This window comes from Delphinus delphis, chromosome 1 (assembly GCF_949987515.2).
Source record: "Delphinus delphis chromosome 1, mDelDel1.2, whole genome shotgun sequence".
NCBI lineage: Eukaryota > Metazoa > Chordata > Mammalia > Artiodactyla > Delphinidae > Delphinus > Delphinus delphis.
Window position 1 is genome coordinate 114,077,564 of NC_082683.1, and position 12,139 is coordinate 114,089,702.

Genomic DNA, 12,139 nt, shown 5'->3' on the forward strand with positions numbered 1-12,139 from the left:
TCAGTTAAATACCCAGGAGTGGAATTGATGGATCATATGGTAGTTTTATTTTTAATTTTTTGAGGAATCTCTGTACTGTTTTCCATAGGGGTTGTGTCAATTTACATTCCCACCAGTAGTGTATTAGGGCTTCTTTTCTTCTTCACACACTCACCAACACTTGTTATTTCTTTTTTGTCTTTCTTTCTTTTCTTTTCTTTTTTTTTAAATAATAGCAATGCTGACAGGCATGAAGTGGTGTGTTATTTTGGTCTTAATTTGCATTTCCCTGTTGACTAGTAATGTTGAACATCTTGTCATGCACCTGTTAGCCATCTGTTTGGCTTCTTTGGAAAAATGTCTATTCAGATCCTCTGTTCACTTTTTAATGGGTTGCTTTGCTTTTTGATGTTGAGTTGCATGAGTTCTTTTTTTAAATTTTAGATACTAAGCCCTTTTTGGATATATCATTTCCACATATCTTCTCCCATTTCGTTGATGCTCTTTTCATTTTGTTGATAACTTGTTTGTTTGTTTTTGTTTTATGCTGTGTAAAACTTTTTAGTTTGATGTAGTTCCATTTGTTTATAATCACTTTTGTTGCCCTTTGCTTGATGAGACATGTCCAAAAAATATTAATAGACCAATGCCAAAGAGAGTAATGCCTATAATTTCTTCTAGAAGTTTCATGGTTTCAGGTCATACATCTAAGACTTTGTTCCATTTTGAGTTTATTTTTGTGTACAGTGTGAGAAGGTAGTCATTTGATTCTTTTGCATGTAGCAGTCCAGTGTTTCTAACACTATTTATTGAAGAGGCCGTCTTTTTCCCACTACATATTCTTACCTCATTTTTCATAGATTAATTGCCCATATAAATATGTGTTCATTTCTGGGACCTCTATTATGTTCCATTGATCTATGAGTCTGTTTCTGTTCCAATGCCATAATATTTTGACTACTATAGCTTTGTAGTATAGTTTGAAATCAGGAAGTGTCATACATTCTGCTTTGTTCTCCTTCCTCAAGATTGTTTTGGCTATTCAGGGTCTTTTGTGTTTCCATAAAATTTTTACAGTTATTTGTTCTAGTTCTGTGAAAAATGCTATTGGTTCTGTGAAAAATGCCATTGATAGGGATTGCATTAATCTGTAGGTTGTGTGGGGAAGTATGGTCATTTTAGCAATATTAATTCTTCGAATTCATGAGTATGGTGTAACTTTCTATCTATTTGTGTGATCTTCAATATCTTTCAACATTGTCTTATAGATTGCTGAGTACAGGTCTTTTACCCCCTTAGTTAGATTTATTCCTGGGTATTTTATTCTTTTTGATATAATTGTAAACGTGATGTCTCTGGCTGCAGGGCCTAGGAACCAGAGCTGGTGCCCCTTACAGGTGGGTGAGGCTGATCCTGGGGCTAGTGATGGCCCACTGGTGGGAGGATCTGTGTTTCAAGGTCTCTGTCTGAGGGCCCTGGGCATCCTTAAGTTGATGTCAGACTCACTGGTAGGTGAGACTGGGTCCTGGGCCCTCTGGTGGTCAGGACAGGGTCCCTTAGGACCCAGCATGCTGGTGCATGGGCCTGTGTCCCTTGCTGGCTAGCTGATTGACCTGTGACTTCACAGTACAGTCTTGTGGGTGACCAAGTCCTGGTGCTGATAAGCTAGAGGGAGGATTCTAAAATGGCACTTGCCAGCATGAGTGTCCTCATGGTAGAATGAGCTCCCATAAATGGCTTCTGCTAGTTACTCTGTCCCCAGGGTGAGCACTAGCTGCCTTCTGCCTCTCCAGGAGACTCTCCAAGATCAGCAGGTGGGTCTGACCCAGGGTCATTTCAAATTACTGCCTCCTCCTGGGTCCTGGAGTGTGTGGGATTTTGTGTGTGCTCTTTAAGAGTGAAATCTCTCCTTTGTATAGCCCTCTGGCTCTCCCAAAAGTAAGCCCTTCTGGTTTTCAAAGCCAAACCTTCTTGGGTGTCATTTTTTCCAGGTGCAGAGATTCTCCATAAGAATTACAATTATCCTCTGTTTGTGGATTGTCCACTCAGGGTTATGGGTTGTTACTATACTCCATCTCTGTCCCTCCTATCCTTCTTGTTGCAGGTCGTTCTTTATATCTTTAGTTGTAGAAGATCTTTTCTGCTAGCCTTCCAGTATTTCTAATCAATAGTTTGTCTGTAAATAGTTGTAATTTTGGTGTGTCTGTGGGAGGAGTTGAGCTCAGAGTCTCCCTAATCCACTATCTTGGCACTCCAGTCAGAAGGACTTTACAATAAAAAAAGATTAAGGTGACTTGAAGGCTTTACTTCTATTTTTTGATTAAAAAATCAATTTGTTTATAGAATTGAAGTTTTATCTAGGACACTTTCCTGAATATAACCTCCCTGACATATTGACTCACTCATATAGTTTTGGTAAATAAATATCTACTGAGAACCTTTCTCAGAGCTGTTTCACTTCCTTATTCCTCAGTGTGCAGACAAGAGGGTTGAATAGTGGGGTGATCACTGTATAGGTCACTGCCACAAGTTGGTCCTTATAGGAGGAGAAAAGGGATGTGGGCCTCAAGTACAAAAAGGAGGCAAAGTCATAATGGAAAATAACCACAGTGATGTGGGAGACACAGGTGGCAAAGACCTTATGCTGTCCCTCCACTGAGGAGATCTTGAGGATGGTGGAAACAATGAAGACATAGGAGATGAAGATCAACACTAAGGGAACCAACAATACCAGAATGTTGAGGAAGAAGATAACCATCTCCTTCTGGTTGGTGTCTGTGCAGCCCAGTTTTATGACAGGGGAAATGTCACAGAAAAAGTGGTTGATTCAGTTGGAGGCAGAGAAGGGTACACTAAACACCAGGACGTTGGCAACCACAGAGATCAGGAAACCACAGAAGCCTGAGGCTAAAGCCAACTGCATGCAGGTGGCTCAGCTGACAATGAGTGTATAGTTGAAAGGGTTGCAGATGGCAACATAGCAATCATAGCTCATCGCAGCAATTAGGAAACAGTTGGTTCAAGCCAAGCCCACCGAGAAATAGAGCTGGGAAACATACCCAGAGAAACAAATAGTCAGACTTGTGGAAAGCCCTTGGTCAGCATTTTGGTACAATGACAAAGGTATAGCAGATTTCAAAGCAGGAGAGGCCAAAGAGAAAGAAGTACCTAGAGGTGTGCAAAGCCCAATTCAGATGAATGACAGTCATGATGGTTGCATTGGCCATCAGAATGGTCAGGTAACCCAGGAGGAAAATAAAGAAGAGAAAGATTTGCAAATGTCCCAGTTTTGAGAATCCTATAATGTTGGACTCAGTGATCGTATTCTGGTTCTGTCTCTCCAATAGGCACTGGTATTCTGACTCAGACATCCTAACATTCAGAACAGAAAGAGTTTGACAAAGGTGAAATGTTCCCATGGAAACCACAAATATGTTTCTGTACAAAGCTAATAATACTGGCATGAAAAAATGAGTAACAAGTTAAGCACATTGATCATGGAATGAGGGGAAAGCAGGAAGCATGAGGAGTAGTGATGTAAGTAATATCCCAATTCAATGATATCTGAAGAAATTTATTTTTGTAAGTTGTTTTCATTCTTTGTATTCTTATTTGCACAGAAGATTCATATAAAGTTCATTAAATCAGTAAGTGATTTCAAGCTCATCTCATCCAATCCTGCCATTTTATGGAAGAAGAAACTGAAGCTTAAAAAAATTAAACCATTTGCTTAATTGACCTGAGTTCACCTAAACTTAACAGGAGTAAAATGATGAACTTAGAGAAGAAATCAATCAAATATAGACTAGAAAAAGAACACAAAAAATCAATAAAACTGGGCTTCCCTGGTGGCGCAGTGGTTGAGTGTCCGCCTGCCGATGCAGGGGACACGGGTTCGTGCCCCGGTCCGGGAAGATCCCACATGCCGCGGAGCGGCTGTGCCCATGAGCCATGGCCGCTGAGCCTGCACGTCCGGAGCCTGTGCTCCGCAACGGGAGAGGCCACAGCAGTGAGAGGCCCGCGTACCACCAAAAAAAAAAAAAAAAAAATCAATAAAACTAAAAGCTGTTTTTTTGAAAAAATAAACAAAATTGACAAAGTCTTAGCTAAACTAAGTAGAATGAAAGAGAAGACTGAAATAAATAAAATAAAAAATGAGAGAGAAGATATTATAATGTGTGCCTCAGAATTTAAAAAGGGACATAAATGAATATTATCAACGATTGTGCACCTATAAATTGAATAATTTAGAAGAAATGAACAAATTTCTAGAAATATTAATCTACCAAAACTGTATCAAGAAGAAATAGAAAGCTTAAACAGACAATTAACACATAAAGAGATTTATCAGTAATCAAAAATCTCCCAAAAAAGAAAAGTCCAGGACCACATGGTTTCATGGGTGAATTCTACCAAACATGCAAAGAGTTAATACCAATCCTTATTAAACTCTTCCAAAAAATCAAAGAAGAAAGAACACTTTCCAACTCAAATTATGAGGCTAACATCACCCTAATACCAAGGCCATATTAAGACACAACAGAAAAACTACAGGCCAACATCCCTGATGAACATAGATGCAAAAATCCTCAACAAAATACTAGGAAATTATTGATAAATATAAGAGAACATTAAATTTATTACATATTATTCTTTAGATGCAAGGATGGTTGAAGATATACAAATCAATCAATGTACTATACCACATTAATAAAATAAAATAAAATGCATGATAAAATCTATAAATGTAGAAAAAGTATTTGACAAAATTCAACATCCAGTAATGATTAAAACTCTCTCCAAAGAACTTACCTTAACACAGTAAAGTTTATACATGAAAAGCCAAGAGCTAAAGCATAATCAGTAGGAAAAAACTGAAAGTTTTTCTCTAAAATTGGTTACAGTAGGGAGGGTTCCCACTCTCATCACTCCTAATCAGCACAGTACTAGAAGTCCTAGCCAGAACAATTAGATAAGAAAAAGAAATAAAAAGCATCCAAATCAGAATGAGAAAAGTTAAATTATTTCTATTTGCAGATGGTACAATCATATATGTAGAAAACGCTAACAATTCAATCAGAAAAACTATTAGAACTAGTAAACAAATTTAGTAAAGTAGCAGATACAAAATCAGCATAAAAATCAGCCATTTTCTATACACAAACAATGAGTTATCCAAAAAGGAAATTAAGAAAACAATCTTATTCACAATAACAACAGAAAGAATAAAATATTTTGGAATTAACTTAGCCAAAGAGGTGAAAAACTTCTACACTGAAAACTATAAAATATTGAGAAAGGAAATTAGTAAAGAAACAGATAAATGGAAAAAGATTCAGTGTTCATGGGCTGAAAGAATTAATATTAGAATGTCTATACTACCCAAAGTGGTCTACAAACTAAATGCAATCCCTATCCAAATCCTATAAGCATTCTTTACAGAAATAGAAAAAATTCTTGAAATTAATATAGAACCACAAAGGACACTGAATAGCCAAAGCAATCTTGAAGAAGAACAGCTAAGCTTGAGGCTGCACATTTTATGATTTCAAAATATATTGCAAAGCTACAGTAATCAAAATGATATGCCTCTGACAAAATCAAACACATAGACAACAGAACAGAATAGAGCCCAGAACTAAATTTATGCATTTATGGTCTATCTATAACTTACAGATCTATAATTTAAGTTTAAGTTTTTATATTAAGCAAAATATTTTCAGAAAAATAAAATCAAATATGTAGCAATAATTTAAAAAATATAGGATGAATTACCCTGCCTAGTGTAAAAGCCCCTTTCTGTCTGTAGAGTATTTGTACAATAGAACAAAGTAGACTGAAGTAACCAAAGGCAAGTCTCAATTTCTGTTTTTGTGTTTCCTGATAGAAACAACACTCCTTTGGAAAGCAACACCTCTAAACTACGAAGCTCATCATTATGAAGTCATTAGAGGTAATAATGAAAATAATCATTTCCGTCTCCCCTTACATTGATTCCCAGACTTACACATTATTGTTATTGGAGAATAGGCACAATACATTGTTTGCTAGTTCAAAATATACACTGCTTTGAGTAGACATGTGGGATTCCATCATGTGTTGTCACACAGGTGGTGCTCTATCTGAGCCTTCAGTAAGCCATTTAATTTTCTATATGACACCTCATAATGAGTGATGTGTACATAGAAGGAACCAGGTTTCCCATTATTATTTTCTAAGTACAGTCTCCTTACTGACTTATGAGGTAATTTCTATTAAAGACCAAGTTTCCAAATATACATAGATCAATTTCTGAGCTCTCCTTTCTGTCTCTTTGTAATATTTAACTCTTCCTGTTCCAGTAGCAAGCTCTCTTTATCACTAAGACATCTTACTATTGGGAAGAGTGAGCCTCTATATCACTTTTCCTTTTTCAAAAATGTCTTATTATTCTATGTAAACTTTAGAAATTTGTATTGTCAGGTTGCCTTCACAATTCATGCTGGGGTTTGGAATGGAATTATATTGCTTTTGGATTAGCTTGGATGAAATTGACAACTTTATATATATAGTTATTCTAGCCAAAAAAATTTAAGATAACAAGAAATTTAATGATAATGTTCAAATAGGTTTAAGACACTTGTTAAAAATTTAGGTTTTGGCAGAACACCCCAATGGTTCTAATTAGGATTTCTATGGACAAAAACCTGAGAAGATAAATTTGCAGTTAAGCCCTCTTTTGACTCATAAACACTAAATTTGAGAATCACTGGACAAATATACCAGTTTCCTGACTTAAAATTCAATGAAAAATTTCCACTTGGCCTCTGCATTACAGTCGTAACTGTGGTGATTTTTCCTTCAGAATCCATAACATATGCGCTCAACTTCCAGTGAAGACATGGGCTAATTATGCTTATGACTCCTACTCCTCAGGTACCTCAACTAAGGCTACCTTTGAGAAACTTGTGACATTATTTTCCAAAATAACCTTGACTTCTAATTAATCCCAGGGCAATGTCCCCCATGCAGTAGATCAAGCCTCAGGAGTCCAATGATCAGTATATACTTCTAATAACCATACCCCATGTTGGTCACCAGAATTTCTAAAGGTAATGAATTTGGCTGGACAAGTTGAGAGTCCTGATGGATAGAGGAGGATGCAGAGGAGAGCTTCTGTCTCAAGGCAGATTCACTCTCTTTTGCTGAGATTTCTTCAGGTTCTGGTCTTTGGCTTAGAATCTACTTGTCAAGGGATCCCAGATCCTGAATGTTGCTGTCTGAATTAAAAGGAGGAGAGCAATGTAGGTACTTGCTGAGCAGTGGGAATGTTGCTCTAGTCTGGGGTTTTGTGGGGTCTAGACCTGAGTGAGGGCTAGTGCTTGTGAACATTGGCACCCCATTGCAATTCTGGCAAGTGGCAAGGTTAAGAAGGAGAACCATGGGCTGCTTTTAACTCCAGGTACTAAAAGTGATTTGGCATGGTCCACATAGTTCTCTGAATTTTTCTTCATGATCAGATTGGGTCATTTTTGCTGTCAGCTAGATTTTCTTTTCTTTATTTATTTTTCTTTTTTTTGAACTGGTTGCCTCACGGACTAAGTGAAACACATACTTAACTAAATCCTCACTTCTCTATCTGCTGTGTACTCATGGATGCATATTTTTAGTTATAATCTAATACTTAAGCTCCATTTTAATAAGGCAATTCAGGATTTTCATGTGTCTCTAAGAATACAAAAATTCCACTTCTTTAATATCTGAGACTGGGTACATAATATCTCTCAGTTATTTGACTGATTTTTTTCCCTGAAAACATCAAAATTCTGCATCAGAAAAATTTGTAGATTTGCCCCCTTTTTGAGGTACCCAGTACCCTCAATTATTGAGTCACTATTTAAGCTTAAATTATATAAAACTTTTTGGAGCATCGAAGGAGTTAGAAAAATAAGGTGCAGAAGTGTCATCTCCAAGGATCATAACATGAATTCCATTGTTTAGTTCTAGAATATCATAAAGGGAATTTAGGGATCATCTAACTAGAGAATTTTGGAGTCTCTGAGTTGAAAATTTATCTTAAGGGTTAGTATTCAACTTTTACCCTAAGTCAAAACTTCTTCTGCAACATGTTATTCAAGGAGCCTCTGTTTAAGTACTTTCCAACAGTTTATTACAATTATTGCCATATCGCCTTTAATTTTAAAAAGAAAAAGACTGAATATCCAAGTTAAATACCTTGCCTGAAGTCACACAAAACTAGACCTGAAATATAGATCTTCTTACTCTAAACTGAGGGATCTTTTACCTTAATTTTATGGGCTGTGGGTATTTGCTGGAAGATCTTTTTATTCTGCCCTTATATCTTTCTATCCTTAGTACTGATATAACACTCTCTGGTGGTCTTTGATGTCTTCTTGAGCAGATGGGGGCTGCCTTCTCAGGTATACTGTGCCAGTGAGTCTCCATACACCACGAAAAGGGCAAATATATCAATCATACAACTCATTTAGACTGTGGGGTTATAGTAAATGTATGTAAAAATCCCCTTAACTGAAATCAGCTGCTCTCATGAGTTTGCGTGACAAATAATCTAAACAGTTTTCTTTTTTGTTTTTGGTATTGGGGAAAAACAGGTGCTCCTTCAGCATCAGATAATTCTACCTTCTGTGATCTACTCTATAATTCATACTCAATGGAGTGAGAATATAGTGGGGATGAGGTGTGGATTAGTTGACAGTAGATCCAGAAAAATCTTGGGAAAGTAATAAGAAAAGGATAAGCAATGATCATAAATTTAGATTTCCCTCAGTGTTTCGAAAGAAACAGGGTCCCTTTGTCCAGGTGGAGGTATTATACATGGAAACTGCCTTGTTAGTTTGCCTTTCTTCATATAGAAAACATATGTATATTATACCAATTTATATAAGTATACACATACAAATGTATGTATATAACAGGGATATATATGGTATTTACATTCTTTATATTTATATATAATGGAGATACCTTTAGAGTTACAGAATGAAAAAAAATCCTATTATTTGTGTTGAAGAACTTTAAAACCAGCATGTGTGACTATCCTAATATTAACTTCAAATAATTGCACCTACTAAGTTTATGACCAATTTCTAGTAATTAAGGAAGAACAAAACTTATCTTCAAATTCTAAGGATAGGTACAGTGAGTTTCAGAAATTTCCGATCACTTAACTTAAGGTCTAGAAAGCCAAGGTTTCCTATTATCATGAAAAATGCAAAAACAAAATTCTGGTAGCAGATGCAAACAATTCCTCAACACATAATGATGTAAACATTTAAATATACTGAAAAGTGTACAAATGAAGACTGGGTACAACCAATAAATGTTAAATGATTTTGCATACAAAGGACATTTTCTTTACTTCTTAGGCTTAGGCAGTTGGGAAATACATCCATGAAAAAATGATCTGATATAAGCTCTAAAAATGACTTTAGAAATATTTTTTTCTAACAGCTTGCAAACTGTGTTTAGTAGCAGAATATCCCAAAGGAATCTTACTGACATAACAATATGCAAAATATATAAAGCCTATGATTTGACCAGGAGTTGTAATCCTGGAAAACTGCCCAATTGTTATATTCTCTGTCGCTCTGTGTGACAAGGAAGGTCTTGCCATTTTTGGAAAACTCTATTATTCTGAGGCACCTCAGAACAAGAAAAGTGAAGTGTGTTTAAAATGCCACAAAGTAAATGAGACTCTTTCTAACAGTATGATGATTCTTCTCTTTCTAAAAAAAGGAGAAAATTTTCTTTAAACTAATGTTATCTTCTGTTCTACCCTTGTCTCAGTGCTCTAGTTTGTGGAACTTCCCGTAATGTTTCTAACTGGTCTGAAAACTAAAGTTTTTTTCTATTTTTCATATTGTTTTGCCTATTGACATAAAATTGTTATAATGAGTAGTTGACATAAGGTATATGATATTCTTGCCACATATCTTATCATATAATAAGTTGTCAATAAACACAAATCCCCTCACAGTTTTGCTCAGAGATAATCTAGTTCTTCTTTTCCTTCCCCATTTGTGGTTGGATAAACTGAAATTCACCTGCTGTGTCTGAACATTACTCATTCTTTCATTCCACTTTCTGATCAAGTTCAGATAGCTGAAGTTTACCATATTTTTCACTTTTGGAGAGCTGTTTTCCTTAGGCTTGTAGTGAGCAAGGAAAACACAATAATCCATAAGTAAGATACAAGGGGAAAAAACCAGATAATTCCTTAATCCTTAGCTAGAGAGATAATATGTTCTTGGTTTTGGAAAAAAGTCTTCTAATTGGTCATCAGTTGTTCTGTTCCATATTTAGCCTTAATTCTTATTTTGGCAGGTGTTTTTGGAGAAAATGAATGAGTTCCACCAAACATCTGGAAATACCTGCCACCTGTAGGCTTTGTGCTGAGTTCCCCGTGCATTTCTCCCTCCTTGGATCCTGGCCTCTGGCTCTGACTCTGGCTCTCCTAATAACATGACCATGGAATGGGTCAGTGAGACCTTGATGAGAGAGTTTGTCTTCCTTGGCTTCTCATCTCTGGCTGGGCTGCAGTGGCTGCTCATCATTGTCTTCCTGCTCATCTACCTGTTCACCCTGGGCACAAATGCCATCATCATTTCCACCATTGTCCTGGACAGAGCCCTCCATACCCCTATGTACTTCTTCCTTGCTGTACTCTCCTGTTTTGAGACTTGTTACACCTTCATTCTTGTACCCAAGATGCTGGTTGACCTGCTGGCCCAGAAGAAGACCATCTCCTTCTTGGGCTGTTCTATCCAGATGTTTTCCTTCCTCTTCTTAGGTTGCTCTCACTCCTTCCTGCTGGCAGTCATGGGTTATGATCGCTATGTGGCCATCTGTAACCCTCTGCATTACACAGTGCTCATGGGTTATGGGGTGTGTGTGGGACTTGTGGCTGCTACCTGTGCTTGTGGCTTCACTGTCTCACTGGTAACCACCTCCCTGGTATTTCACTTGCCATTCCACTCCTCTAACCAACTACACCAATTCTTCTGTGACATTTCTCCTGTCCTCAAGCTGGCATCTCATCACTCTCGCCTCAGTCAGTTGGTCATATTCATGCTTGGTGTGTTTGCCTTGATTATTCCACTGTTACTTATCCTGGTTTCCTATATCCGTATCATCTCTGCCATTCTAAAAATCCCATCCTCTGTTGGAAGATACAAAGCCTTCTCTACTTGTGCCTCCCGTCTCATTGTGGTAACTGTTCATTATGGTTGTGCCTCTTTCATCTACTTAAGGCCCAAATCCAATTACTCTTCAAGTCAAGACACCCTAATATCTGTGTCTTATACCATCCTCACTCCATTGTTCAATCCAATGGTTTACAGTCTGAGGAATAAGGAATTCAAATCAACCGTTCGAAGAACAATGGTCCAGACTTCATATCCTGTTAATTAAAGAGCCAGTTATTAACTGTTCAGTTAATTGTATGCCTTTTATGTGCCAAGTAAAATGTGTGCTTTCAAATATTTTCTCATTTAAATGTAGAACATGCTGTAATGTAAAGACATTTTTCATATGAAGCGAATGAGGCTCAAAGAAGATAAGACATTCTGGCTTTCTGCCATGAGTAATCCTCTGAGAAGGCTATGTAGATATGTGAAAAGATTACTCATTTCTAGAATAAATTTCATCACATTTTACTGCTGTAAAGATTTATTATTCAAAAACAAATAAATCCATTGATGAGAGCAAAGATGCACCAAAGCTGTCTAGTTCAAAGGAACAGAAGAATATATGACTATCTATTCCTACCCCTCCTGATATTAGTTCTTCCTTTCCAGAAGACAACAGGCAACCTTGGTCCCCTCCATTCAACAGCAAACTTTAGTGTCCCTTTTTGGTCCCTGATTCCCCCCCCTCCTCCCTACACACACCAAATCTACATATTGAAATGGCTTTGCCTTTACTTGGGATTGTTTTGTCATTTCCTTGTTTGAGACTGGAACCTTATTATGGAGTTTCCTTCCTATATACATATGCCCTTCTAATATTATCCTGTCATAGGCCCCAAATTCATTCCCTGAATATCATACCTATTTATTCTCTTCAAGGCAGCTGCTAACATGGAATAATTTCTCATATGTGTCTTGTTGTGCCCTCTGAAGCTAATCCACTATTTGCTGGT

The 12,139-nt window shown here is 37.0% G+C and overlaps 1 protein-coding gene and 1 pseudogene across 1 annotated transcript; one reads left to right on the forward strand and one right to left on the reverse strand.

The window, feature by feature from the left end:
* Positions 1-2,381: 2,381 nt before the first annotated feature.
* LOC132426337 (olfactory receptor 10T2-like) lies at positions 2,382-3,350 on the reverse strand (annotated as a pseudogene).
* A 7,117-nt stretch (positions 3,351-10,467) lies between these two features.
* On the forward strand, positions 10,468-11,409 carry LOC132423158 (olfactory receptor 10K1). Its single transcript, XM_060008555.1, has one exon. It carries the CDS (start codon positions 10,468-10,470, stop codon positions 11,407-11,409), a length of 942 nt encoding a protein of 313 aa, XP_059864538.1.
* Positions 11,410-12,139: the final 730 nt, after the last annotated feature.

Coding starts and splice junctions, on each gene's coding strand:
- LOC132423158 (XM_060008555.1), top strand. CDS start 10,468: ATGGAATGGGTCAGTGAGACCTTGATGAGAGAGTTTGTCTTCCTTGGC.